This window comes from Dipodomys spectabilis, unplaced genomic scaffold, assembly GCF_019054845.1.
Source record: "Dipodomys spectabilis isolate Male_0828 unplaced genomic scaffold, ASM1905484v1 ptg000375l, whole genome shotgun sequence".
In the NCBI taxonomy this organism is placed as follows: domain Eukaryota; kingdom Metazoa; phylum Chordata; class Mammalia; order Rodentia; family Heteromyidae; genus Dipodomys; species Dipodomys spectabilis.
Window position 1 is genome coordinate 804999 of NW_024871052.1, and position 25160 is coordinate 830158.

Consider the following 25160-nt stretch of genomic DNA (forward strand, 5'->3'; position numbering starts at 1 on the left):
GGGAGGGGTCGGTACGGGTCTTTACCAGGGTCATGATTCAGGCTGGCTGGTGGAGGATGGGAGGCTGATCATAGACGCCCCCCTGCGGAGCTGACGATTAGTAATTAACTGGGAGGAATCTCAGGGTGAAGTTAAATCTAATTGTGGGAGGACCAGGGCGGAGGGGGGGGATGGAAGGGGGGGCAGCTAGGGTTCTAGAGACTTTGCCCTTGACCCGAAGGTATAAAGAGGAGGGTCTCAACTTCTCCTTAGGCTGCCCTGAGCTGCCAAGAAAGAAGGATCTGAGACAGAACCCCCAGGTGAGCCCAGGGTCCCCCAAATCTGCCCATCAGCTCTCAGGAGGAGGAAAAAGACCCTGGCCTCGGCCCTGGGTGTCTCTCCTGTCCGTTTTCCATCTCCATAAGCGAGGCCCACTATGATGGGAGCCGAGCTGGGCCTCGTTTAAGGAAAAGACTCTGCGGGTTTGAGGCCCCGGGAGGGGGTGGTGGTGGATGGGGCTGAATAAACAACAAACAAATACACGTTTGTGTGAGGGAAACCCGGGACCTTGGATCCCCGTGCAAGGGTGTTCTCAGCTGATTCCAGGAGCAAGAAGGTAGCCATGATGTCCTGCTCCCAGGACGGACCACGCTTCTGCCTTCTGCCTGGCCCAGTCCTGGCCCACACTCCTGCCGTCTCTGCTACGGCCACATCCCCCCGCCCCCCCCCCCCCCCCGCGGTCATCCTCAGCTCCTTCCCACCCGAGGGCCTGCGCACAATGCCCTTCTCCCTCTCCACCTGCTGACCTCCAACCAGGCTCGGCTCGGCTGGATCCTCACCTCATCCCCAGACCGCAGCCTGTGGTGGCGCCCTCTCGTGGTGTGAATACATCATAGCACCCCTGTGGTCATCTTGACTGACCTTCCTTCCTTCCTTCCTTCCTTCCTTCCTTCCTTCCTTCCTTCCTTCCTTCCTTCCTTCCTTCCTTCCTTCCTTCCTTCTTTCCTTTCTTTTTTGTTCTTTTTCTTTCAGTCGGTTGTGGGTTCTGAACTCAGGGCCCTGAGCGCTTTGGCTCCAAGGCTAGCAAGCCACCCAGACTGGCTTTGAACCGCAATCCTCAGATCTCAGCCTCCTGAGTAGCTAGGATGACAGGCATGAGCCATCGGCACCTGGCTTCAGAGACTCTTTGCTTTGGCTGCAACAGGAGGGTCCTGAGAGGTCTTTGGTGCTGGGGGGGGGGGGGGCTGAGCTGAGGACCACAGTTCAAAGCCAGCCCAGGGAAGGAAAGTCTGTGAGACTTTGTTTTTTTGGTCGGTCATGGGGCTTGAACTCTGGGCCTGGGCGCTGTCCCTCAGCTCTTCAGCTCAAAGCAAGCGCTCTACCACTGGAGCCACAGCGCCACTTCTGGTTTTCTGGTGGTTTATTGGAGATAAGAGTCTCCCGGGCAGGAAAGTCCTGGCTTTGAACGGTGATCCTCAGATCTCAGCCTCCTGAGTAGCTAGGATGACAGGTGTGAGCCACCATGCTTGGCAGTGCACACGTGTGTGGGCGTCTGGGACATAACAACTGTCACACAGCGTTGCTACCATTCCCTGACATGCAGGTGCTCAGATGATGACCTATGGAGAAAGGCTGGGGGGGCCAACTGTCTCCCCACTTCCGGTCCGGGGGGGCCGTGTGCTGCACAGACCAGCCTTTGCCTATGTGCCCAGCCCGCAGGGTGAGTCCAGCTCCACCACCCCCTCCTCGGGATGCCCACTCCCCTCACGTCCACCCCTCCCTCTTGCTGGCCTCCCTGAGCCCCAGGGGAGCTTCTAACCAGCCCCCCCCCCACAGTCCTCCACAGGATCCCGGGGACATCGGCCTATGCCTTCCCCAGCCTGGGCCCAGTGGCCCTCACGGAGCACAGCTGTCCCTACGGAGAGGGTTTGGAGCGCCATGACCCATTGCCGGCCAAGCTGGCCCTGGAAGATGAGCAGAAGCCAGGTAGGGGATGGACCAGGGATGGGCAGAGACCTTGGAAAGGCACTGCCCTGGGCTCATGCGCACTGTCCTCCTACCTGCTCGGCCTCCAGAGCCCCAGCTAGCCCAGAAGCTCCGCCAGGCCCTCACCACCCTCCTCAAGGTACCACTCATGCTGCTCTTGCTCTACCTGTTTGTCTGCTCCCTGGATGTGCTCAGCTCAGCCTTCCAGCTGGCTGGAGGTAGGACCCCGGGAGGAGGGGGAGTGGAAGGCTGGGGAAGGGTTTCGGAGGACCCCACCCCCTTCCATAACACCGCTCCACTCCTCCTCAGGGAAAGTAGCTGGTGACATCTTCAAAGACAACGCCATCTTGTCCAACCCGGTGGCCGGGCTGGTGGTGGGCATTCTGGTGACGGTGTTGGTGCAGAGTTCCAGCACCTCGACATCCATCATTGTCAGCATGGTCTCCTCGGGCTGTGAGTGGAGCCAGGGAAAGAATCTTGGGAGGCTGGGAGGATCAGGATTGGAGGTTAGAGTAGATTTAGGGAGAAGAGTTGGCTCCTCTCCACAACCTATCTGACTGATCCAGTCTGAAATGTGCAGGGCAGGCTAGAATTCATTGGGCAGAAGCCAAGGGTATGGTCTATGAGTGCAATTTCTTCTTCCTCATAAAAGCCTGGATTTGGCCTTGCACGCGGCCCAATTTGATGATCAAGGATGATCTGCTGGGTGCAGGCTGGTGTTTCCAATCCCAGCTCCTCAGGAGGCTGAGATCCAAAGGACCCCCAGTTCCAAGCCAGCCCAGGTAGAAAAGTCTGCAAGACTTTAATCTCTAAAAAAATAACCAGGAAAAAAAAATAGGCTGGAAGTTGGGCACCAGTAATCACACCTGTAATCCCAGCTACTCGGGAAGCTGAGATCTGGAGATCACACTTCAACGTCATCATAGACAGGAAAGCCTATGAGACTCTTATCTCCAATGAGCCAACCAAAAGTGCAATGTGGTGCTGTGGCTCAAGAGGTTGAGTGCCAGCCTTGAATGGAAAAAGCAAAAGGACAGTAATGCCCAGGCCCTGAGTTCAAACCCCAAGGTCCCAGCAAAACTAGAATAATCTAGCCGGGCACCAGTGGCTCACACCTGTCATCCTAGCTACTCAGGATGCTGAGATCTGAGGATCATGGTTCAAAGCCAGCCCGGGCAAAAAAGTGAGATTTTTTGGGGGGGGTCCAGTCGTGGGGCCTGAACTCGGGGCCTGGGTGCTGTCCCTCAGCTCTTCAGCTCAAGGCTAGCGCTCTACCACTTGAGCCACAGCGCCATTTCCGGCTTTTTTCTTTTTTTTGCTTATGTGGTGCTGAGGAATCGAACCCAGGGCCTCTGGCATGCAAAGCAAGCACTCTACCACTGAGCCACCTTCCCAGCCCCAAAAGTGAGACTCTTATTTCCAACGAACCACCAGAAAACTAGAAGTGGCACTGTGGCTCAAATGGCAGAGCACTCGTTTTGAGCTGAAGACCTGAAGGACAGCGCCCAGGCCCAGAGTTCAAGACCCATGACTGACAAAAAATAAAAAAAATAAAAAACCTAGAATAATCTTTACTTTAAGCCAACCAACTGTAGATGAGGAAATATGTTCACATGGAGGAAATATATTCACAGAAATGCCTGGATTACAATGAGGCTGTACAGCTGGGTATGAAAACAAACCAGCACGCCTGCACGCATGCGTGGTGTACACTGGTAGAAGTCTAGATTGCATATGGATGTGACTTCCAAAGGCTAGTGTTCTACCACTTGAGCCACAGCACCACTTCTGGTTTTTTCCATGTATGTGGTACTGAGGAATTGAACTCAGGGATTCACACATGCCAAGCAAGCACTCTTACCACTGAGCCACCTTCCCAGCCCCTGCTAGGTGCTTTCTGTGGGGGGTAGAGTTGGGTGGTCACCGCCACCCACCCTGGGCCATCTTCCCCCAGTGCTGGAGGTGAGCTCCGCCATCCCTATCATCATGGGCTCCAACATCGGAACTTCCGTCACCAACACCATCGTCGCTCTGATGCAGGCTGGGGACAGGACTGACTTCCGGCGGTGAGCTGGGGCAGGAGGGTGGGGGTTATGTATGTGCTGGGGTGGGGAGGCAGTTCCCAATGCCAGGTAACCCCCCCGCCCTCCAACCCAGCGTGAGCGCATCCCTGGCTCTGGGCTGCCCTGCAATATGGCCTCCCTGCCCAGGGCCTTCGCGGGGGCCACAGTGCACGACTGCTTTAACTGGCTGTCCGTTCTGGTTCTGCTGCCCCTGGAGGCGGCCACCAGCTACCTGGACCACATCACCAGACTCGTGGTGGCCTCCTTCAACATCCGTGGAGGCAGAGATGCCCCGGACCTGCTCAAGATTATCACAGAGCCCTTCACAAAGCTCATCATCCAGGTGAGTACAGAGCCTGGCCTGGGAGTAGAGATCGAGGTAGGGGGGAGAGAAATGCCCCTCCCACCCTTGATTCTCCCCACCTCCTCTTGCTCATAGCTGAACAAGTCGGTGATCACCAGCATTGCCACAGGAGACGAGACTCTAAGGAACCACAGCCTCATTCGGATCTGGTGCCACCCAGACACAATCGAGGTCAGTCCCAGTCTAGATGTCTCTCTCTTCAGATGACTGCCCGTTTTGTGGTTCAGAATGCACTAGGTAGCCTGGCGCCAGTGGCTCACGCCTGTCATCCTAGCTACTCAGGAGGCTGAGATCTGAGGACTGTGGTCCAAAGCCAGCCCGGAGCAGGAAAGTCCGTGAGACTCTTATCTCCAATGAAATACCAAAAAGTCAAAAGTTGGACCTGTGGCTCAAGTGGTAGAGCACTGACCTTGAGCAAAAAGAAGCCCACGGACAGTGCCCAGACCCCCTGAATTCAAATAGACCTTGAAGATCATTTAGCCAGGAGAGAGCAAACACTTGGCACATCTATGCATTGCCCATGCAGACATTACTAATCACTCCCAGCCTCACTGCTTTAGGCAGACATTACCAATCAATTATAGTTGGTATGTCATTGGCCTACCCCAGTAGTTTTCAATCAGCATCAGGCACCTATTAGAGATGCAAATTAGATTCAGATTGAAAGTGAACCCGATGCAAATCAGATGCATATTAGATACATCTCCTTTCCCAGACCAAGTGAATGAGATGAAGCCCTGGGTGGGCAGCTCACAGCGAGCCCTGTAAGGTGTGTCTACACTTGAGTCTGTACCACTGGAGTAGCTCCACCCTCTCTGGCTTACAGGTAGAGACGCTGGCTCAAAAACAGCTACACTTACCAGGGCTCAAGCGCAGGGGGGTTGGAGACTCAGCGTGGCTGTGTTTTGGGGGTCTGGGGGGGTTATGACTCAAGTAGTAAAACACCTGCCTACTGAGTGTGAGGCTCTCAGTTTAAGATCCCCAAATTTATTAGTATTATTATTACTAGTGTGCTAGCGCTGGCACTTGAATTCAGGGCCTGAATTCAAATAGTTCTTTTGGTCAAAGCTGGCACGCTACCCTTTGAGCCCACTTCTGGCTTTTGGGGGTGGCTCATTGGAGAATTACAGATAAGAGACTCTTGGATTTGTCTGTCCGAGCTGGCTTTGAACCAGGCTCCTCAGATCTCAAGATTCCAGGTGTGCGCCCTCGACGTAGGTATTGCACAGGAGAAAATCACAGCAGAGACCCAGGACTCTCCATCTTCTCCACTGCTGCTCTGTGCTGCCGGCCCTTTCTCCTGTATGAAGAGAAAGCACTCAATCAACTGTCTCTGCGGTATTCCCTGCCACCCCAGGTGGCACGTAGCATCAGTGCAGTCTTTCTGACAGTTCAAGACAGCTTGACAACAGAAAGCCCACATGGATGGCTTTGATGGTGTCTCCGTGACCTTGCTGGCTCGCCAGCTTCCCCCATCAGAAGCTCTTAGACGCCCCGTGAACGCTCTGAGTCACCACAGCCTCTCTACTTGAAAGCAAACTCTGGAAGAAAGAGACATCACACGTTTTGATCTTTACAGACAACGAGCCTCGCTTCTCTGAGGCCTGAACTGTCCACCTGCTACGGCGTCGAGTGGGTCTGGGCTGGCATCGGATTCTGCTTCACCAATGTGGTGCTCAAGCTAGCTGTGTGAGCGCGGGGACCCCATTTCATACAAGTGGACACATTGCCCATGGTCATCCGGGTCACTTTTTTTTGTTTTTGGTCGGTCATGGGCTTGAACTCTGGGCCTGGGCGCTGTCCCTCAGCTCTTCAGCTCAAGGTGAGCACTCTACCACTTGAGCCACAGCACCACTTCTGGTTTTCTGGTGGTTCCTTGGAGATAAGAGTCTCATGGACTTTTCTGCCCATTCTGACTTTGAACCACGATCCTCAGATCTCAGCCTCTTGAGTAGCTAGGATGACAGGTGTGAGCCACCAGAGCCCAGCTAGGGAGCTTTTTCTTCTCTGGCCCTGGCTGCCACTGGCCCAAGCACTGGCTCCAAATCACCATCCTCATTGGACTTTTCTCAGTGGGAGATGTGGAAGGGATCTGAGCTCCTTGGTGTCTGGGGCTGTCTGTCGGGACTGTGACACACGCACTGAGTGTGAATGTGTGATCTCCTGCTATGCCCAGGATCTTCCTCAGGCCGCAGAGATTTCCTTTCCAACCTCTTCCATCTTCACTACCTGGGACCCAGTCTGATGCAAGCCAAACCTAAGAAACTTCTGTCACCAAACAGTGGATGAGAGTCTGGAACTTTCCAGATGGTAAAAGCAAAATCAGAGGCAGGTTGAGTGTTTCAAACACTTCTGAATGATTCGAGGATTTGGTCATGTCATAGAAATTACCTGGGGGGGGGGGGGGGTCACACTGTGGATTGAATCATCCTTGAATGTTTTTTTTTTCTTTTACTTTTCTTTTTTCTGGTCCTGGGGCTGGAACTCAGGGGCCTGGGTGCTCTCCCTGAGGTGTTTTTGTTTTTGCTCAAGACTGGCACTCTGCCACTTGAGCCACAGCTCCACTTCCAGACTTTTGGTGGTGTTAAATTGGACGGAAGAGTCTCAGGGACTTTCTTGTCCCTGGCTGGCTTTTGAACCACGATCCTCAGATCTTCAGCCTCCTGGAGAGCTAGGATGGCAGGTGTGAACCTCCAGCCGCCCGGCTCTTATGTGTTCTACACAAGCATCTTTTGAGGACTTTTGCAGCCTGAGAAGGAGGATGGGCACGTGGGCACTTTACAAATGAAGACATCGTTCAGGGCTTGAATGCCACCTCAGACCTAACTTAAGATGGTGATGGACAAATGATGCTCTCAGAGAAGTGCTCGTCTTCGCCAGCAGATGGCGCTGCGGGCACGGCGCTCTCAGCTTCCAGAAGAACAAAAGCCCCAGAGCTCCCTTTTCCTCCCCAGAGAAAGGTTAACAAGGCCCGCATCCTGCCTGCTTCTCCCTGGGGGAAGCCCTCCAGGCCGGCAGTCCTCTGTGAGTTTGATCTGGTCCCCAAAGTCTCTCCTTAATTTGAGGGTGTCCCTGCAGGCCTGTTAATCCCGACTCCCTCTTTTCAATTAAGAAAGCCTAAACCCGGTGGCTCACACCTGTCATCCTAGCTACTCAGGAGGCTGGGATCGGAGGATCGTGGTTCAAGGCCAGCCAGGGCAGAAAAGTCCGTGAGACTCATATCTAAATAATATAAATGAAGCTGTGGTTCTGGTGATAGAGAGCTAGCCTTGATTGAAAAAAGCTCAGGGTCCTGAGTTCAAGCTGTAGGACTGGCACACATGCATGCACCCCCCCCCACCCCAGAACAGCATTTTATGGAAAAGGCATCTGAGGCCCAAGAGAGGCTAAGTGTGTGTGGTTCTGCGTCACACACAGCTTGGGGTGACTCAGCTAGGATGCAAAGTGAGCCCCACTGGTTCTGTTCTTCACCCCAGATCCCCTCCTCATCACCTCCCTGCTACTCTGTCCCCAACCCACAAAGGAAGGAGAAAACCTAGGGCTATGGCCCAGTTCCTGGGACTCGGCCCTATCACTTTCAAGCTGGAGTTGCCAGTTTTTCCCTCCATCCTCTGTCCCCCAGTCTGGCTTTGAATGACAAAAGCCCTGAGACATCTACATCAAAAACTCTTTGTAAGCCGGGCACTGGTGGCTCACACCTGTCATCCTAGCTATTCGGGAGGCTGAGATCTGAGGATCGCAGTTCAAAGCCAGCCCGGGCAAAAAAGTCTGTGAGACTCATCTCCAATGAACCACTCAGAAAACTGGAAGTGGTGCTGTGGCTCAAGTGGTAGAGCACTTGCCTTGAGCTGAAGAGCTGAGGGACAGCGCCCAGGCCCAGAGTTCAAGCCCCACGTCCAGCAAAAAAGAAAACAAGAATTTAGACATCTCAACCCTTTGGCATTGATTACCTTGCCCCGATTCTGCTTCCACTGAAGAAGTAACTGCAGTGAAATCCTCTTCCTCCTCCTCCCCTTTCTCCTCCTCCAGAAACTGCCCCAGGATTTACAAGCTCCTCCCCCTCCCACACCCAGTAGACCTCAGTGAGCACAATTTGGCCACTCATCTCAGGAGGGTCATCTGCTTCCCAAGTTCCTCCCCAACAGGGCTGGTTCAAGTGGTAAAGTGCTAGCTTTGAGCAAAAGCAGCTCAGGGAAAGCACCCAGGCTCTGATCTGAGTTCAAGCCCCAAGACTGATAATAATAGTAATAGTAATAACTCCCCAGCCCAACCAAGCAGGCTATAGATGAGTGGGTTACAGGTTAGATGGGGCCACTTCTGCTGCTTCTAGAATTCTGCATCCTAGAATTGCAATGGACGCCCCATAGTAGTAGATAGAAACTGGCTCATGCCTGTCATCCTAGCTACTCAGGAGGCTGCGATCTGAGCATCACGGTTTGAAGCCAGACAGGAAAGTCCATGAGACTTTTATCTGCAAGGAATCACCAAAAAAAGCTGGAAGTGGAGTTGTGGCTCAAGGACAGCTCCCAGGCCCTGAGTTCAAGTGCGCAAGTGCGCGCATGTGCAAATGCACACACACACACAGAATCTAACCACCAGTCCACTAACCTGGATTCCTGATGGCCACATCTCGTGGTGACTCATCTTTGGATATCACTGTCATCTTTATCCCAAAACTCTCCCTCCTCATCTACCAATCCCCTGCTAGCAGCTCCTCCCTCTTCCCCCAGCATCTTGGCCCTTTGCTCTCCCCTAGCTCAACTCCTCACCCTGAAGTGATTGAGTCGGGAGGAAACAGCTGGGGGAGGACCCAGAATCCAGCCTTCAAACTTCCTGCCCTCACCTTCTGTCACCACTAGGGGACAAAGCTCATCAGGACACAACTGCCCGGTGGCAGATAAAGTTTCACAGTTGTTTTTTTTTTCTTTTTCTGGTCTTGGGGCTTGAACTCAGGGCCTGGGCGCTATCCCTGAGCTCTTTTGCACAAAGCTAGCACTCTACCACTTTGAGTCACAGCGCCACTTCTGGTTTTCTGGTGGTTCATTGGAGATGAGAGTCTCATGGACTTTCCTGCCCAGGCTGGCTTTGAACCACGATCCTCGTGATCTCAGCAGCTGGGATGACAGGCGTGCGCCACTGTGCTCGGCTTGGGTGGTAAATGCTTCACCGCCATGATTGTTTTCTTTTTTTCTAATCCTGGGGCTTGAAGTCAGGGCCTGGGCACTGTCCCTGAGCCTCTCTGTGCTCAAGGCTAGCACTTGACCACTTGAGCCACAGTGTCACTTCTGGCTTTTTCTGTGTATGTAGTACTGAGGAATCAAACCTTTGTGCATGCTAGGCAAGCACTCTACCACTGAGCCACCTTCCCAGCCCAACCACCGTGATGTTGTAAGTCTCCCTTCCTGTTCATCCAGGCTTCCACGTCCATGTCCAGGGTGGAGGCCAACTCCAGCCAGCCCCTGAGAAATGTCACCATGGAGAAATGTGAGTCTCTGCGGCCGGCAGGGGTCGCACATCCCACAGGCTGCCCTCCTCCATTCCCACTGTCCCCAGGGACCACAGCTGTCCATCAACCCAGCCCCTGGGCCTGGGCCTGGGCCAGGCCGCGGTGGGGAGGCTGAAGGAGTCTGGAGTTCTGCATTCTCCAAGGCCCTGATGCTGTCCCTGCAGGCAAACACATCTTCGTGGATACTGGGCTGCCCGACCTGGCCGTGGGCCTCATCCTGCTAGCTGGTTCTCTGGTGGTGCTGTGCACCTGCCTTATCCTCGTTGTCAAGATGCTCAACTCCATGCTCAAGGGCCAGGTGGCCAAGGTCATCCAGAAGGTCATCAACACAGGTGAGCCCTGAGCCGTGTTTGGGAATGCAGCAGGACTGTCAACATGGTCTCTTCCACATCCTGTCAGGGAGAAGGGGTAGAACTGGATGCTGGTGGCTCACGCCTGTCATCCTAGCTACTCAGGAGGCTGAGATCTGAGGATCGCGGTTCGAAGCCAGCCTGGGTGGGAAAGTCTGTGAGACTCTTTATCTCCAACGAACTGCCTCAAAGTCAAAAGGAGAGCTGTGGCTCAGAGTGGTGGCAAGCCAGCCTTGAGGAAAACAGCTCAGGGACAGCGTTCAGGCCCTGAGTTCAAACTCCAGGGACAAAAAGTGAGATCCTTAAGCTGGGCACCCAGTGGGGCTCCATAGAAGTTACCCCAGCCAGTATTCATGGAAGATTTACTCTGGAGCTTTTGGGGATCCTGCCTGGCTCTGAGCTGTAATGGCAAGTTCAGGAATGAGGGGTACCCAAAGGGCTGTGGAGGCCAGGGACCCGGGAAGGCTCCCCGGTAGGGGTGTGGCGTGCGAGCTGATCTTCTGTGTGTGTCTCCTTTGCAGACTTGCCTGCCCCGTTCACCTGGGTCACGGGCTACTTTGCCATGGTGGTGGGCGCGGGCATGACCTTCGTGGTTCAGAGCAGCTCGGTTTTCACCTCGGCCATCACCCCGCTCATCGGTACGTGCCTGGGCCAAGCAGCGGGCGTGGGGAGTGAGGTGGGGGAGGCTGAAGGAAGCCTAGAAGCATCTGCATGCTCTCCTCTGCCCGTCAGGCCTGGGCGTGATCAGCATCGAGCGGGCCTACCCCCTCACGCTGGGCTCCAACATCGGCACCACCACCACCGCCATCCTAGCAGCGCTGGCTAGCCCCAGGGAGAAACTGTCCAGCTCTTTCCAGGTACGGGTCTAATGGAGGGCATGGTAACTCAGAAATGAACTGTAGTCTGCCCTTTAGCAAAATCACTTCTGGCAAAGCCCACTGACTTGCATTCTGCCACAGAAAGAATCGGCATGATCATCATACCAGTCTGTAATAGCAATGCGACGCAGGTGGCTCCTGCCTGTAATCCTGGCTACTTAGGGGGAAACTGAGATCTGATGATCAAGGTTTGCAGCCACCCTGAGAAACTCTTATCTGTAATTAATTAGCAAAAGGCCAGGGGAGGTGTGGCTCAAGTGGTAGAGAGCCAGCTTTTGAGCAGAAAAAGCCAAACAAGAGCACAAGCCCTCAAGCTCAAGCCCCAGTAGGGCACAAAAACAAAAATACCATAGCAAGGCAGATTTTTTTTTTTTTTGTCAGTCCTGGGGCTTGAACTCTGGGCCTGGGCGCTGTCCCTTACCTCTTCAGCTCAAGGTGAGTGCCCTACCACTTAAGCCACAGTGCCACTTCCGATTTTCTAGTAGTTTATTGGTTATAAGAGTCTCATGGCCTTTCCTGCCCAGTCTGGCTTTGAACCACGATCCTCAGATCTCAGCCTCCTGAGTAGCTAGGATGACAGGCATAAGCCACGGGCACCCAGAAGCAAGGCAGATTTGTAGTAGGAAAAGTGCAGTAAAAGGGGCCCGATCTTGGAGTCTCTAGCATAGAGCTAGAAGAACAGGCAGGCCTGAGGCTCTGGAGCTTGAACTCAGGTACTGTCCCCTGAGCTTTTTTGCTCAGGGCTAGCATGCTACCAGTTTGAGCCACAGCTCTACGTCTGGTTTTCTAGTGGTTTACTGGAGATGAGTCTCATGAACCTTCCTGCCCGGGATGCCTTTGAACTACCATCCTCAGATATCGGCCTTCTGAGCAGTAGGTTATAGGAGTGAGCCACTGGCACCCAACTTCTGATATTTTAATAACTTGCTGGGCCTTGGCAACTCATACTTGTAATTTTAGCTACTCGGGAGGCTGAGATCTGAGGATCACAGTTCAAAACAGGAAAGTCCTTGAGACTTAGCTCCAATTACGCAGCAAAAAGCTGACAGTGGAGGTGTGGCTCAAGTGGTAAAGCACCATCCTTGAGCAAAAAAGCTAAGGGACAGTTTCCAGGCCCTGAGCTCAAGCCCTAGTACTGGCACATACACATACAAAAAGAAATAAATAAATAAATAAAGCTGTGCACCGGTGGCTCACGCCTGTCATCCTAGCTACTCAGGAGGCTGGGATCTGAAGATTGTGGTTCAAAGCCAGCCCAGGCAGGAAAGGCCATGAGACTCTTATATCCACTAAACCACCAGAAAACCGGAAGTGGCACTATGGCTTAAGTGGTAGGGCACTCACCTTGAGCTGAAGAGCTCAGGGACAGCGCCCAGGCCCAGAGTTCAAGCCCCACAACCGACAAAACAAAAAACAAAAAAAATCAGTGCCCACCTAAGGGAGATCTGGAGGCCTGTGAGCCCTGAGTGGGGCTGCTGGAGGTTGTAGACCAGACTCCATCATTAATTCTTGCTGCTCTGCATTGGGAACCCCTGGCTACCTCTGCCCCATTGGCTCCTCCTCTGCAGATCGCCCTGTGCCACTTCTTCTTCAACATCTCCGGCATCCTGCTGTGGTACCCGCTGCCCTGCATGCGTCTGCCCATCCGCATGGCCAAGGCCCTGGGCAAACTCACCGCCAAGTACCGCTGGTTTGCAGTCCTCTACCTCCTCGTGTGCTTCCTCCTTCTGCCCTCGCTGGTCTTCGGTATCTCCATGGCGGGCTGGTTGGCCATGGTAGGTGTGGGCGCGCCCTTCGGGGCCCTGCTGGCTTTCGTGGTGCTTGTCAACATCCTCCAGAACCGGAGTCCCGGGCGTCTGCCCAAGTGGCTGCAGAGCTGGGACTTCCTTCCTGTCTGGATGCATTCCCTGCAGCCTCTCGACCGCCTCATCACCCGGGCCACCTTGTGCTATGCCAGACCCGAGCCCCGCTCGCCGCAGCTGCCCACCAGGGTCTTCCTGGAGGAGCTCCCCCCTGCCACCCCCTCCCCCCGCCTGGCCATGCCCGCTCACCACAGTGCCACCCGCCTCTAGGCTGCCAGCCAAGGCGATCACCCGGATGAGAGAAGGGCCTGGGCGTGGAGCTCATGGCAGAAAGGCAGAGGCGGGCTATGTGAGTGTGTGCATGCATGTGTGTGCATGCACGTGTGCATGCATGGGTGCCAGCCTGGGTGCCTGTCCTGGTGCAGACCACATCATCATCTGAGCATGTGTCATGGAGACGTGCATGCACGCATGCATCAACTGGGCAGTTCTGAGGGCCCATGTGTAGAAGTCTGCATTTGTGCTTACACACGTGTCAGCCCGTGCGTGGGAGCTGGGTGCAAGTTGCTGGGTCCTCGGCACATGCGTGATAAGACCTATGCGTGTGGCCTTGCGTGCACAAGACTCAGGTGGGCAGGGGCAGGGCTGAATGGGACCGGGTAGCTGTTGGCTTGTGTTCTGAGGTGGCTACCTAAGTCCCGGACTGAACTCCACGCTCTCCTGCCAGCTTCCTTCCTCCATGACGCCCTTCTCCTGCTTACCCAGGTTATGGCCTCTGTCCCTCCCCAACTCTGACAATGAAAGGAATTAAACTCACGAGGCAGTTGGAAGTCTTGGTTTTTGCATCTTTGGGAAGAAGGCAAGCTCCAGGCTTGGGGGTTCAGGAGCAGCAGCGCCCCTCAAACACAGACTGCAAGAGCAGCCCACTGCCTTGCCAGCTTACTTCGACAATATGCCAGGTCTGCTTTCAGGAGCCCATACTTAACACTTCGGAGGTAAACAGAACTAGGAACCCCTTCCCCACCCCCCACCATCCTACCAGGCTGAGCCCCCTCTGGTGTTTGCTTTCATGTGAATCTACTTTCTTCAGTGGGACTCTCTCCTGGCTGTGATTAGTGAGGGCTCACTAGGGCCACTAGAGAGGACAGGGAGAGTTGGGAGAAGCCGAGCTCTGAGCTCCTCAATACATACAGAGCAGGAGCCACATCCTATTCTTTTGTTTTGGTGCCAGTATTAGGGATTTGAACTCAAGGCCCTGAGCTCTTGCTTGGCTGGCTTTCTTTGCTCACAACAGACACTGTTGGTTTTTGGCTTTTGTTTCGCTGGTTCATTGGTGATAAGAGTCTCATGGACTTTCCTGCCAGGGCTGGCTTTGAATCTCAATCCTCAGGTCTCAGCCTCCTGAGTAGATAGGATGACAGGTGTGAGCCACGAGTTGCCTGGCTTTCCTGCCACCTTTGTTCTCTATCTTTGGGCAATGAGCTAGGCCTCGGCAAAGCTCCCGGAGCTTGGGGGACCCTGAAGCAAGGCTCCAGGCGGTAGAGAAATCCAAGTTCTTCCCCCAAGGACAGGAACTTTCAGGAACTTTCTGGAGCTTTGGGATCCAGGTGATGTGTGTGTGTGTCTGTCTGTCTATGGGGGCCCAGGTGCTGGCTCCTCTGAGCTTTTCCCCTCAAGGCGAGCGCTCTACCACTTGAGCCACAGCGCCACTCCACCTTTTCGGTGGTCCGTTGAAGCGTCTCCCAGACTTTCCTACCCGGGGCTGGCTTTGAACCGCGATCCTCAGATCTCAAAAGCCTCCTGAAGTAGCTGGGATGACAGGCTTGGCCTCTGGATGTGACCGATCTCAGCCAACAGGACTCTGCACCAGGCATCGGCCATAGACTTATTTTTAATATGCATCTCTCCTGCGCCTGGGGGGGGGGGGGGGAGCAGATCCAGACGCGTGCGGGGCCTGTCCGGGGGCGCGTGTGGGGCCTGTCCTGGTGCGCACGCGGGGCGCGTCCGGGGGGGGGGGGGGGCCTGTCCCGGGGCGCACGCGGGGCGGCTCCCCCGCTACCCGCACTGCAGGCCGAGCCCGCGGATCAGGTCGTGCGCCGTCTTGTTGAGGACGCCGCCGTGCACCCCGCGCCGGCCCAGCAGCACCAGCAGCGCGCGCGGCGCGTGGCCCACGCACACGGCGCGCCCGTCCAGCCCCTTGGTGCGCGCGTCCAGCACGCCGTCGCCGTCGGCCAGCAGGAAGTCGCGGATGACGCAGCAGCGGCGGCCCGCCAGGCTCAGGCCGGCGTGCAGGAAGGTGTCGCGGTCGGGGCCCGTGAGCACGCCCACCTCCTGCGGGGAGATGGCGGCCAGCAGGCCCCCCGGGCGGGAGGCCCACACGCAGCGGTTGTCCGAGTGGCCCACGATGGCCACGTCGTCGATGCGCGGGTCCCGCAGCACGGCGCTGATGTAGCCCTTCCAGTCCCCCATCGCCGCCCGGTCCGGTTCCCGGCGCCTCCGGGGCGAGTCCCGCGTGCGGGGCCGGACGTCACAGAGCCGCGCTTCTCGGTGGGGCGGGGCCGTGACGTCACTGTGGAGCGGCCCGCGGCTGCCCGGCGCGCCCCTTTCCTCCTCGCCCTGGGGGCGTGGCCTGACGGGGAGGCGTGGTCGTAACATCACAGCGCCCTTTCCTCCTCGCCCTGGGGGCGTGGCCTGACGGGGAGGCGTGGTGGTAACATCACAGCGCCCTTTCCTCCTCGCCCTGGGGGCGTGGCCTGACGGGGAGGCGTGGTCATAACATCACAGCGCCCCGCCCTTCTTCCTGGCCTGGGGGCGTGGCCTGACGGGGAGGCGTGGTGGTAACATCACAGCGCCCTTTCCTCCTCGCCCTGGGGGCGTGGCCTGACGGGGAGGCGTGGTGGTAACATCACAGCGCCCTTTCCTCCTCGCCCTGGGGGCGTGGCCTGACGGGGAGGCGTGGTCGTAACATCACAGCGCCCTTTCCTCCTCGCCCTGGGGGCGTGGCCTGACGGGGAGGCGTGGTGGTAACATCACAGCGCCCCTTTCCTCCTCGCCCTGGGGGCGTGGCCTGACGGGGAGGCGTGGTGGTAACATCACAGCGCCCTTTCCTCCTCGCCCTGGGGGCGTGGCCTGACGGGGAGGCGTGGTCGTAACATCACAGCACCCTTTCCTCCTCGCCCTGGGGGCGTGGCCTGACGGGGAGGCGTGGTCGTAACATCACAGCGCCCTTTCCTCCTCGCCCTGGGGGCGTGGCCTGACGGGGAGGCGTGGTCGTAACATCACAGCGCCCTTTCCTCCTCGCCCTGGGGGCGTGGCCTGACGGGGAGGCGTGGTCATAACATCACAGCGCCCCGCCCTTCTTCCTGGCCTGGGGGCGTGACCTGACGGGGAGGCGTGGTCATAACATCACAGCGCCCCGCCCTTCTTCCCGGCCGGGGGGCGTGGCCTGACGGGGAGGCGTGGCCCTGACCTCACAGCGCTGCCTTCGAAGCTGAGCTAGTTTCTCTGCCAAACCCTGGGCCTGGTGCCCGGCCCGGAAGATCTGTGGGGCGGGGCCCATGGCGTGTGTACATGGGTGGGACCTAGCCATCACGCACTGTGACATCACAGGCTGAGCTGTCACCGCTCCTGCCCTCTGGGAAAGCCATGATGTCCATGATGTCCACGAAGGCTGGGCCTATGCATCACGCATTGTGACGTCACACGCAGCGCCGCCCACCCAAGGTGGAGAACGTGGCCCTCTCGCGGTTCTCACGCCTGTCATCCCAGCCACTCAGGAGGCTGAGATCTGAGGATCGCGATTCAGAGCCCACTCAGCTAGGAAAGTCTATGAGACTCTGATCTCCAATCAGCCAGCAGAAAACCGGACATGGCGCTGTGGCTCAAGTGGTAGAGCGCTCGCCTTGAGCTGAAGAGCTGAGGGACAGCGCCCAGGCCCTGAGTTCAAGTCCCAGGACCAGTAAACAGGCCTGGGCTGGGAACCCGGGCAAGCGGTAGAGTGTTTGCCTAGCAAGCATGAGGCCCTGGGTTCCATTCCTTGGTACCGCATACACGAAATAATAAATTAATTAAAATAAACATGCCTACTTAGCTCCCACCTTCCACCTTTAGCACCGGCTAAGTACCTGCCTCTGCCCACTGACCACTGGCTCCCCCTCACTCCAGTGCTGAGGAGCCCCAGACTCAGAGGTGGGCTTCCCCCAAGGCATATGTGCCTCTCCCCCAAATACCCTTCATCATCAACTCAAGCCTGGCAGGCACAGACTTGGGGTACTTGGTGTCAGAGAGCCTTCTGGAAGGTTGGCACCCTACAAAGCAGGCTAGGCTTATGGTCATTTAGGAACCTCTCCTAGAACCTGAAAGACCCTCAACCTCTCTCCCTCCGTGTGTGTGTGTGTGTGTGTGTGTGTGTGTGTGTGTGTGTGTGTGTGTGAGACCAGGCATGAACTCAGGGCTCCGGTGCTGTTCCTGAGCCCTTTTGCTCAAGGCTCTATCACTTGGAGCCACATCTCCATTTCAGGGTTTTAGATGGTTAATTGGAGATAAAAGTCTCACAGACATTCCTGCTTGGGCTGGCTTTGAACCATGACCCTCAGATCTCAGCCTCCTGAGTAGCTAGGATGGCAGGCGTGAGCAACTGGCGCCTGGCTGAAGGAGGAACATATTTTTCAAAGCATTTATTTTCTTCCTAGTGTCCTGGCTCCTGGCTGGGGGCCTTGGAGGGGGCAGGTAACACATTCTTCACCATCTTTTCCATGATCACACCCCAGCCACTCTTCCAGAGCCATCCAGGAGACAATGGCCAAGTATCAGGGGGCTGTGAGCTCCTGGATCCACGCCAGGTAGCTGCCCACATCCGTGTACACGCCTGGCTTGTTGCGATCGCCACATCCCGAGCCCCAGCTGATGATACCTCGCAGGGTCAGTCGGCCTTCTGCCTCCTGGTCCTCACACACCAGCGGGCCCCCGGAGTCGCCCTGCATGGAAAACACACAACCCACTGTGCAGTGACCGCTCCCTGTGCTTTCGTGGGCTGGGGGAAGACACCAGCCAGGCCCCAGGGCTCACCTGGCATGCATCGGTGCCCCCCTCAAGGAAGCCAGCGCAGAGCATTCCTGGAAAGATGGCATCTCCGTGCACATGGGAGGCAGAGCAGCGCTCCAGGGAGATGAAAGGGACCTGAGCTTCCTGCAGGAACGTGGAATATTCCTCTGCTCCTGCCAACCCAGAGAACCTTCCTGATGACCTGGGCAACCAGGAGGAAGAAGCACCTATACTCATCCAACAAGCAAGCCCAAGACAGATTGCCACTTGGAAGGCAAGGAAATAGGCCCAGAACTGAAGCAGGAGCCCTGCCCCCTGCCCCCGTGCCCCATTTGGCTTCTCTAACCCTGGTTCTCCCCCTGGCTGCTCCAGCCTGGGGACCGAGTCCTGCTTCAGCCCTTGCAGCCTGGTGCCCAAGGAGAACCAGTAAGGAAGGGGAAAAAAAGTGCCAATCTCCCCTTAAACCCAGGAGATTTACAGACCACACAAGGATTCTGCTATTCAAGAGGCTGAAATCTGAGGATCATGGTTGGAAGCCAGCCTAGGCAGACAAAGCATGCGAGCGTAGATTCTTTTCTTTAACCACCAAAGAAAGAGCGAGAAGTGGCCAGGCGTCCGTGGCTCATGCCGGTCATCCTAGCTACTCAGGAGGCTGAGATCTAAGAATCAAGGTTTAAAGCCAGCCCAGGCAGGAAAATCCGTGAGACTCTTATCTCCAGTAAACTGCTCAGAACACTGGAAGTGGCATTGTGGCTCAAGTAGTAGAGCGTCAGCCTTGAACCGAAGAGCTGAGTGACAGCACCCAGGCTCAGAGTTCAAGCCCCACGACCAACGACCCCCCCCCCAAAAAAAAAAACAAGCTAGAAGTGGAGCTGTGGCTCAAGTAGTACAGCATCAGCTTTGTGCAGAAAAACTAAGGCACATCAGCTTTGTGCAGAAAAACTAAGGCACAATGTTCAGGCCCTAAGTTCAAACCCCAGGTCCAATACACACACACACACACACACACACACACACACACACACGCACACACACACGGTGAATCTCAGGGCAGAGCAGACTCACCAGACACCAGGCCCCCTTTGGGTCATGCCCAAGTTGAGGACTTCCTGGCCTACCCGGATGTCCCGTGTCCCGCTCTTTTTGTTTTTTGGGGGGATGTTTACCTTCGAATTGGTGGCCCCAGCCGGCCACCTCGCAGAGGGAGGCCTGGGCTTCAGAGGACGGGGCAGGGCTGCTAGGCAGGCACACGGGTTGAATAAAAGGCGACAGGTGTGCACAGTTGCCGTCAGGGCCCTCCTGCAGGCGTAGAAGGGCTAAGGGGTGGGGAGGGGGAGTGTGAGGCTGGGGGGTGGTCCTCGATCCCTTTCCCCCCCTTCCCACAGGGGCACCCCACACACCCAGGTCATGCTGGTAGGTGATGGATGAGAAAGCCTGGTGCAGGTGGTAGGAACGCACGGCCAATGTCTGGCACTGCTCACAGCTCTGGTTGTACCGGTCCTGGCCAAGTACCACACTCAGTTCCTCGGGTGCAGGCCTGTAGAAGTGTGTGGGGGGAGGGAATCTGTTTAGGTCTCAGCCCTAGGATCCCATCTTGGAGAGCTCAGCCTCCAGTGGGGGGGGAGATGGGAGGATACAGGATTCGGGAGGGGCCCCCAAAAGGACGGTTGGAGTACTCGCCGGTTCTGCAGGCAATGCGCCGCGGTCAGCACCCAGCAGGAGTGGATGAGGCTACCCGCGCAGAAACTGTGATCCCAGTATAGTGCAGCAATGTAGGGGTGCGCCCCGGGCAGAGCCACGAGCCCACCAACCACGCGGCTGAGTGGGGACAGGCGCTTCCGGATCCGCTGTCCACAGGCCAAGGAGCCTACCCTGGGCAGGGCCGAGGGCTGCCCGGAGGAGGCTGTGTGGGGACAGAGCACCAGCCTGAGTACCTCGGGGAACCCTCCCACCCCCTCTTCGGGCATCTCCTTCCTCTGCCTCAGTACCTGGGGACTGGGATGGAAGGGGAGCTGGGGTCGTGGCCGACGGCCTGGGCATGGGCAGCTCCTGCCGCCCCAGGGGGAGCGAGGGTGGGGATGGGGACGGGCACGGTGCTAGGTCACAGTACTCCCAGATCAGCCTGTCGCCACTCCAGACGAAGCACCAAGGGCGGGTGTCATTATCTGGGTTCCTGCAATCTCAGAAGTAGGGGTGGGGGAAGAGGGGTGCTGTTAGAGTTTGGGGAGCCCCTTGGAATACAGGAGGTGTCCCCCCACGCACACCCTATCCCGCTCTGCCTCAGCCTGGGCACCGGCAGAAGGCGTGTTGGCCTAGTCCCCAGATCAGTGCTTGCTGCTGGGTCATGTTTCGGAAGGTGGCCTCGAAGGACCACCGCTGACAGGGGGCTCCGGAGATGGTGGTCTGGGCGAGGCCCCGGTAGCTGAGACCTCGGCCTTCATAGCATTTGGCCTCCATGTCTAGAGAGAGACAGAGAAGCAGAGAGACCCAGCTTGCCATAGTTAGGAGGTGCCCACTATTGGCTTGCCCTGCCCACTCCAGACAGCTTCCCTGCCTCCTCTCACCCAACTCGCAGAAAGTTCCAGAATAGCCCGCAGGGCACCGACACAGGGGGTGGCCCTCAGCCTCCAGGCAGTGGCCTCCGTTTAGACAAAGATCGCGGCTGCAGGCTGGGGGCGGGGGAAGAACAACGGAGTCACCACTGGGCTTACCCTCCCCCTCCCCCTGCCACTCCCCCCAACCCACCTACCCTGGCTGGCGAGTGACCTGCAGTGGGCCTCAGGACCCTTGCACTGGCATCTGGCCACCCCAGTGGGCTCGGCGCGGAGCCACGTCTCGTGCTCGTGGAAGGCGCGGAAGAGCTGAGGCTCAAAGCACTTTTCTGGGGGAGACAGAGGGGTCCGTGGTCCCCAGAGGCTGAGGACAGGCCCCCCCCCCCCCCAGTCCTCCTGGTGTGCTCTCCCTGGAAGCCATTACCTTTCTGACAATGCTTGCCAGTGAGGGGTTCCGGACACAGGCAGTGCGGGCCGCTGGGCAGGTTCACGCACGTCCCTCCTCCATGGCACGGGCTGTGTTTGCTGCAGTGGTCTGAGAGGTGCCCCCCGCCCCGAGCAAGCATGGAGAAGCGGGTCATGCCACCCCATCCCAAGCCCCTATCGGAACCTACCTGTCATAGGACAACCTCCTCTCCTCCCTCCCTCCCTCCCTCCCTCCCTCCTTCCCTCCCTCCCTCCCTCCCTCCTTCCCTTCTTCCCTCCCTTCCTTCCCTCCTTCCCTCCCTTCCTTCCCTCCTTCCTTCCCTCCTTCCTTCCTTCCTTCCTGCCTTCCTTCCTTCCTTCCTGCCTGCCTGCCTGCCTTCCTTCCCTTCCTTTGCTCCCTACTGTCCCTCCCTCTTTCTTTTCTCTCCCCCCTCTCTTTTCTCTTCCTCCCTCCATCCCTCCCTCCACGCCCTCTCAATCACTTGAATTCAGGGCCTTCTGCTCTCACTTGGCTTTTTGCCCAAGACTGCCACTCTACCATTTGAGCCACGTGTGTCCTTTGGCTGGTTCATTGGAGATCAGAGTCTCATGGACTTTTCCTGCCCTGGCTGGCTTCAAACCATGATCCTCAGCTCTCAGCCTCCTGAATAGCTATGTTTATAAGCATGAGCCACTAGCAGGCAGCTTCTCCTCTTCCTTCCTTCCTTTTTCTTTTCTCTTCTTTGCTTACTTTCTCTTTTGCTGTTCTTGAGCATTTTTGCTAGCACTCTATTGCTTGAGCCACAGCACCACTTACAATTTTCTAGTGGTTTATTTGAGAGAAGAGTCTCACAGACTTTCCTGTCCTGGCTGGCTTTGAACTGTGATCCTCAGATCTCAGCCTCCTGAGTAGCTAGGATGACAGACATGAGCCACCAGTGCCTGGCTGCTCTACCACTTTTAAGCCACAGTCCTGAACTGGAGACTCCCAAGTTGCCAAGCCTTGTTCTACTCATCTGCAAAATGGGACTCTTGATTTCCAGAATTCTCCTTCTAAGCTTCTGTAGAGTGCTGGGGTTTGGGGGGGGGGGGTGTCCCTGAATCCCATTTGTGTGGGCACTGATGGGTCCTAGGAGAGCCCACCAGTACCTTTCACCTTCTTGGGTTCCAGGCAGTACTCCCATTGCTGGTCCTGATCGAAGTTGGGTGTGGTAGCGCACCTGTGGAGTCGCGGGTTTGCCACTTCTGCCCAGGGCTGGCCCAACCCCCCCCCTCCCCACAGAACCATGGCTCCCAGACCCTCCCATCACCTACTAGGGAGTCTTACCAGGGCCGGTGGCCCGGCCGGCCCTTGTGGGTGCAGGTGTGGTACAGTCGGCGGTGGTACTGGAAAGGGAAGTGGCAGGGTATCCCGGACACCGTGACAACTGCGGAATAACAGCCCCTGAGCACTGGGCCCAAGTGCCCAGGCTGAAGCCAGGCCTTTGCAAAGGTTTGTGCTGCTCAAAGCAAACACCACATCCTGCCTAAGTAGAGTGCTAGAATAAGTTGGTGTGTGTGTGTGTGTGTGTGTCTGTGTGTGTCTGTCTGTCTGTCTGTCTGTCTGTCTATCTGTGTACATGTGCTAGTACTAGGGCTAGAACTCAGGACCTAGGCACTGTCCCTGAGCCTTTCTGTGCTCAATGCTAGCGATCTACTTGAGCCACAGAGCCATTTCCGGCCTTTTCTGTGTATGTGGTGCTGAGGAATTGAACCCAGGGCTTCATGCATGCTAGGCAAGCACTCTACCACTGAGCCACCTTCCCAGCCCCATGAGACTCTTATCTCCAATTAACTACCAGAGAACTGGAAGTGGGGCTGTGGCTCGAGGTGGTAGAGTGCTCACTTTGAGTGAAAAAGAGCTCATGGACAGCACCCAGGCCTGAGTTCAAGCCCCATGATGGATGAAAGAAAGAAAGGAGGGAGGGAGGGAGGGAGGGAGGGAAGGAAGGAAGGAGGGAAGGAAAGAAAGGAGAGAAGGAGGGAGGGAGGGAGGGAGGGAGGGAGGGAGGAAGGGAGGAAGGGAGGAAGGAAGGGAAGAAGGAAGGAAGAAAGAAAGAAGAAAAGAATCTCACAGACATTCCTGCGCAGGCTGGCTTCGAATTGCAATCCTCAGTTCTCAGCCTCCTGAGTAGCTGGGATTGCAGGTGTGTACCCTGGAGATGTACTAAAGAAAGGAAAAGAAGGGGCAGAAGCTGAGGAAAAATAAGGAAGACTGCTGGAGTCCAGGTATGACGGTACCAACAGCATACCCCTGCAAGACCAGCCGGACACTCACTGGGCATCAGAGACCGTCAGAACCTGCCCTCAGGAGCTGACAAACTGCCCGGCACTAAGGGCCTAAGACCTGACACATAGTAGGTATCTGGGGTTTCCTACCCCTCACTCCAAGGGCTTGGAGCTTATTCACAGCAGATTGGTCCCCTGCCCTGTGGGAGTTAAATTAGGGGGCGGAGCCAGGCCACTTACCACCCGCTGTGGGAGCTCCAGTTCCAGCTGTGGGCACTCCACCTCCAGATCTGGCTCCCAGCTTAAACTCCTTGGGGGTTTTCCAAGGGGGCACCTACAGTGGAGATCACAGTTCAAAGCCAGCCTGGGCAGGAACATCCGTGAGACTCTCATCTCCAGCGAACCACCAGGAAACCGGAAGTGGCGCGGTGGCTCGAGTGGTAGAGCGCTGGCCTTCAGCTGAGGGACAGCACCCAGGCCCAGAGTTCAAGCCCCACGACTGACACAAATAAATAAATAAAAAGAAAGAAAGTCCTCCTTTCTCCTGGATTCCCTGCAAATCACCAGCTTCTCCTTATGACCCAGAAATACAGAGATTTCTTTTCTCACAAGCCCTAGGCCGTGTGTGTGTGTGTGTGTGTGTGTGTGTGTGTGTATGTGTGTGTGTGTGTGTGTGTGTGTGTGTGTGTGTGTCCCAAATGAACCCTCATGGCTACCAGCATGGCTGACAATCTCTCCGCTGCCCTCTTGATCACAGGGACCAGGAGGCCAAGGGTAGAGGTCCATCTCGGCCCAATCCTGGTCCCCACAGTCTCACCGAGATCACCGAGTCCAGGCCCATGAGCAGGGACCCCAGGAGCAGCACAACCCTCATGGCGTCGGTCGGGTCCGTTAGTGAGTTCCGCTTCTTGCTCAGGCATCAGATCAATAGGGCTGGTCAAAGGTCTCTGGGGCCTGAGAACTGGAGACTGGCCAGGCTGTCTGCTAGGCCTGGTTAGGGGAATAGATTTGGGGGAAAGCCAGTTGATCTCTGTCAGTCCCTAAAGAAGCACTGAGGAGGGTAGAATAATGAGGATCTGGATACCTACTCACTGTCCTCGATTAAGGGGAACTGGAGGCAGACAGAGATATTCTTATGTTCGAGGTACCGTTTGGGCTTAGGATGTTAAACTGACCAAAGAGAAGACTTTCTCTGGGCACCAGTGGCTCATGCCTGTCATCCCAGCTACTCAGGAGGCTGAGATCCGAGGATGGAGGTTCAAAGCCAGCCCAGGCTGGAAAGTCCATGAGATGCTTACCTCCAATAATCCACCAAAAAGGCAGAAGTGGAGCTGTGGCCCAAGAGGTAGAGCACCAACCTTGAACAAAAAAGCTCAGGGACGGTGCCCAGGCCCTGAGTTCAAGCTCCAGTACTGGCGCAGAAACAAGAATAAAAACTAAGAAAGAAGGGCTAGGAGATAGCTTCAAGGTAGAGCACTTGGCTAGTAATTGCTAGACTGCGGGTTCAAGCCCTAACAGGACAAAAAATGATGATGATGATGATGATGATGATTTGTTGGTCCTGGAGCTTGAACTCAGGGCTTGGGCTTCTGTTGCTCAAGGCTAGCACTCTACCACTTTGAGCCACAGCACCACTTTCCGATTTTTTCTGTGTACGTGTTACTGAGGAATCGAACCAGGGCTTCATGCATGCTAGGTAAGGACTCTACCACTGAGCCACATTCCTGGCTCCAAAAAACTATTTTGCCAAAGAATCTAGGTGACAGTTTAGTTGACTAGCTGGGAGTAAGGTCACTTACCAGTAGAGGTATGACAATCGTAGGACAATTTTGGAACTCCACTAATACCATGAGGAAAGTGCTAAGTCCAGGGCATTAAAATGTGAGGCCTGAGCATCTAGTGGGCCTATATTGTTATTTCTACCCAGCATTTATTGCGGTCCAATAGTGATACCTTGATTTTTT

General features: G+C 56.1%; 3 protein-coding genes across 3 annotated transcripts; 1 reads left to right on the top strand and 2 right to left on the bottom strand.

Annotated features, from left to right (window-relative positions):
* The first annotated feature begins 200 nt into the window (after positions 1-200).
* Positions 201-13758, top strand: Slc34a1 (solute carrier family 34 member 1). The gene is made up of 13 exons (XM_042667073.1): positions 201-299; positions 1583-1699; positions 1816-1965; positions 2055-2183; positions 2275-2418; positions 3920-4031; positions 4176-4371; positions 4468-4563; positions 9807-9876; positions 10063-10230; positions 10770-10886; positions 10981-11105; positions 12695-13758. The coding sequence occupies exons 2-13, from the start codon at positions 1591-1593 to the stop codon at positions 13196-13198; spliced, it is 1920 nt and encodes a 639-aa protein (XP_042523007.1). The 5' UTR covers positions 201-299; positions 1583-1590; the 3' UTR covers positions 13199-13758.
* Positions 13759-14983: 1225 nt separating this feature from the next.
* Pfn3 (profilin 3) lies at positions 14984-15462 on the bottom strand. The gene has a single exon (XM_042667118.1). It carries the CDS (start codon positions 15395-15397, stop codon positions 14984-14986), a length of 414 nt encoding a protein of 137 aa, XP_042523052.1. The 5' UTR covers positions 15398-15462.
* Positions 15463-17659: 2197 nt separating this feature from the next.
* Positions 17660-24070, bottom strand: F12 (coagulation factor XII). The gene is made up of 14 exons (XM_042667119.1): positions 24014-24070; positions 23437-23530; positions 22256-22379; positions 22078-22148; positions 20948-21058; positions 20721-20852; positions 20536-20640; positions 20265-20430; positions 19937-20144; positions 19652-19860; positions 19372-19508; positions 19138-19287; positions 17996-18144; positions 17660-17904 (listed from the first exon to the last, which is right to left on the bottom strand). The coding sequence occupies exons 1-14, from the start codon at positions 24068-24070 to the stop codon at positions 17737-17739; spliced, it is 1881 nt and encodes a 626-aa protein (XP_042523053.1). The 3' UTR covers positions 17660-17736.
* Positions 24071-25160: the final 1090 nt, after the last annotated feature.

Bases quoted from the DNA above. Each gene is read 5' to 3' on its own strand.
- Pfn3 (XM_042667118.1), bottom strand. From the start codon at position 15,397: ATGGGGGACTGGAAGGGCTACATCAGCGCCGTGCTGCGGGACCCGCGC.
- Slc34a1 (XM_042667073.1), top strand. From the start codon at position 1,591: ATGATGACCTATGGAGAAAGGCTGGGGGGGCCAACTGTCTCCCCACTT. The intron at 4,372-4,467 runs GTGAGTACAGAG...TCTTGCTCATAG, and splicing joins TCACAAAGCTCATCATCCAG to CTGAACAAGTCGGTGATCAC. The intron at 10,231-10,769 runs GTGAGCCCTGAG...TCTCCTTTGCAG, and splicing joins CCAGAAGGTCATCAACACAG to ACTTGCCTGCCCCGTTCACC.
- F12 (XM_042667119.1), bottom strand. From the start codon at position 24,070: ATGAGGGTTGTGCTGCTCCTGGGGTCCCTGCTCATGGGCCTGGACTCG. The intron at 23,531-24,013 runs GTGAGACTGTGG...TCTCCACTGTAG, and splicing joins GCCTGGACTCGGTGATCTCG to GTGCCCCCTTGGAAAACCCC. The intron at 22,380-23,436 runs GTAAGTGGCCTG...ACTTGGGCCCAG, and splicing joins TGGAGCTCCCACAGCGGGTG to TGCTCAGGGGCTGTTATTCC.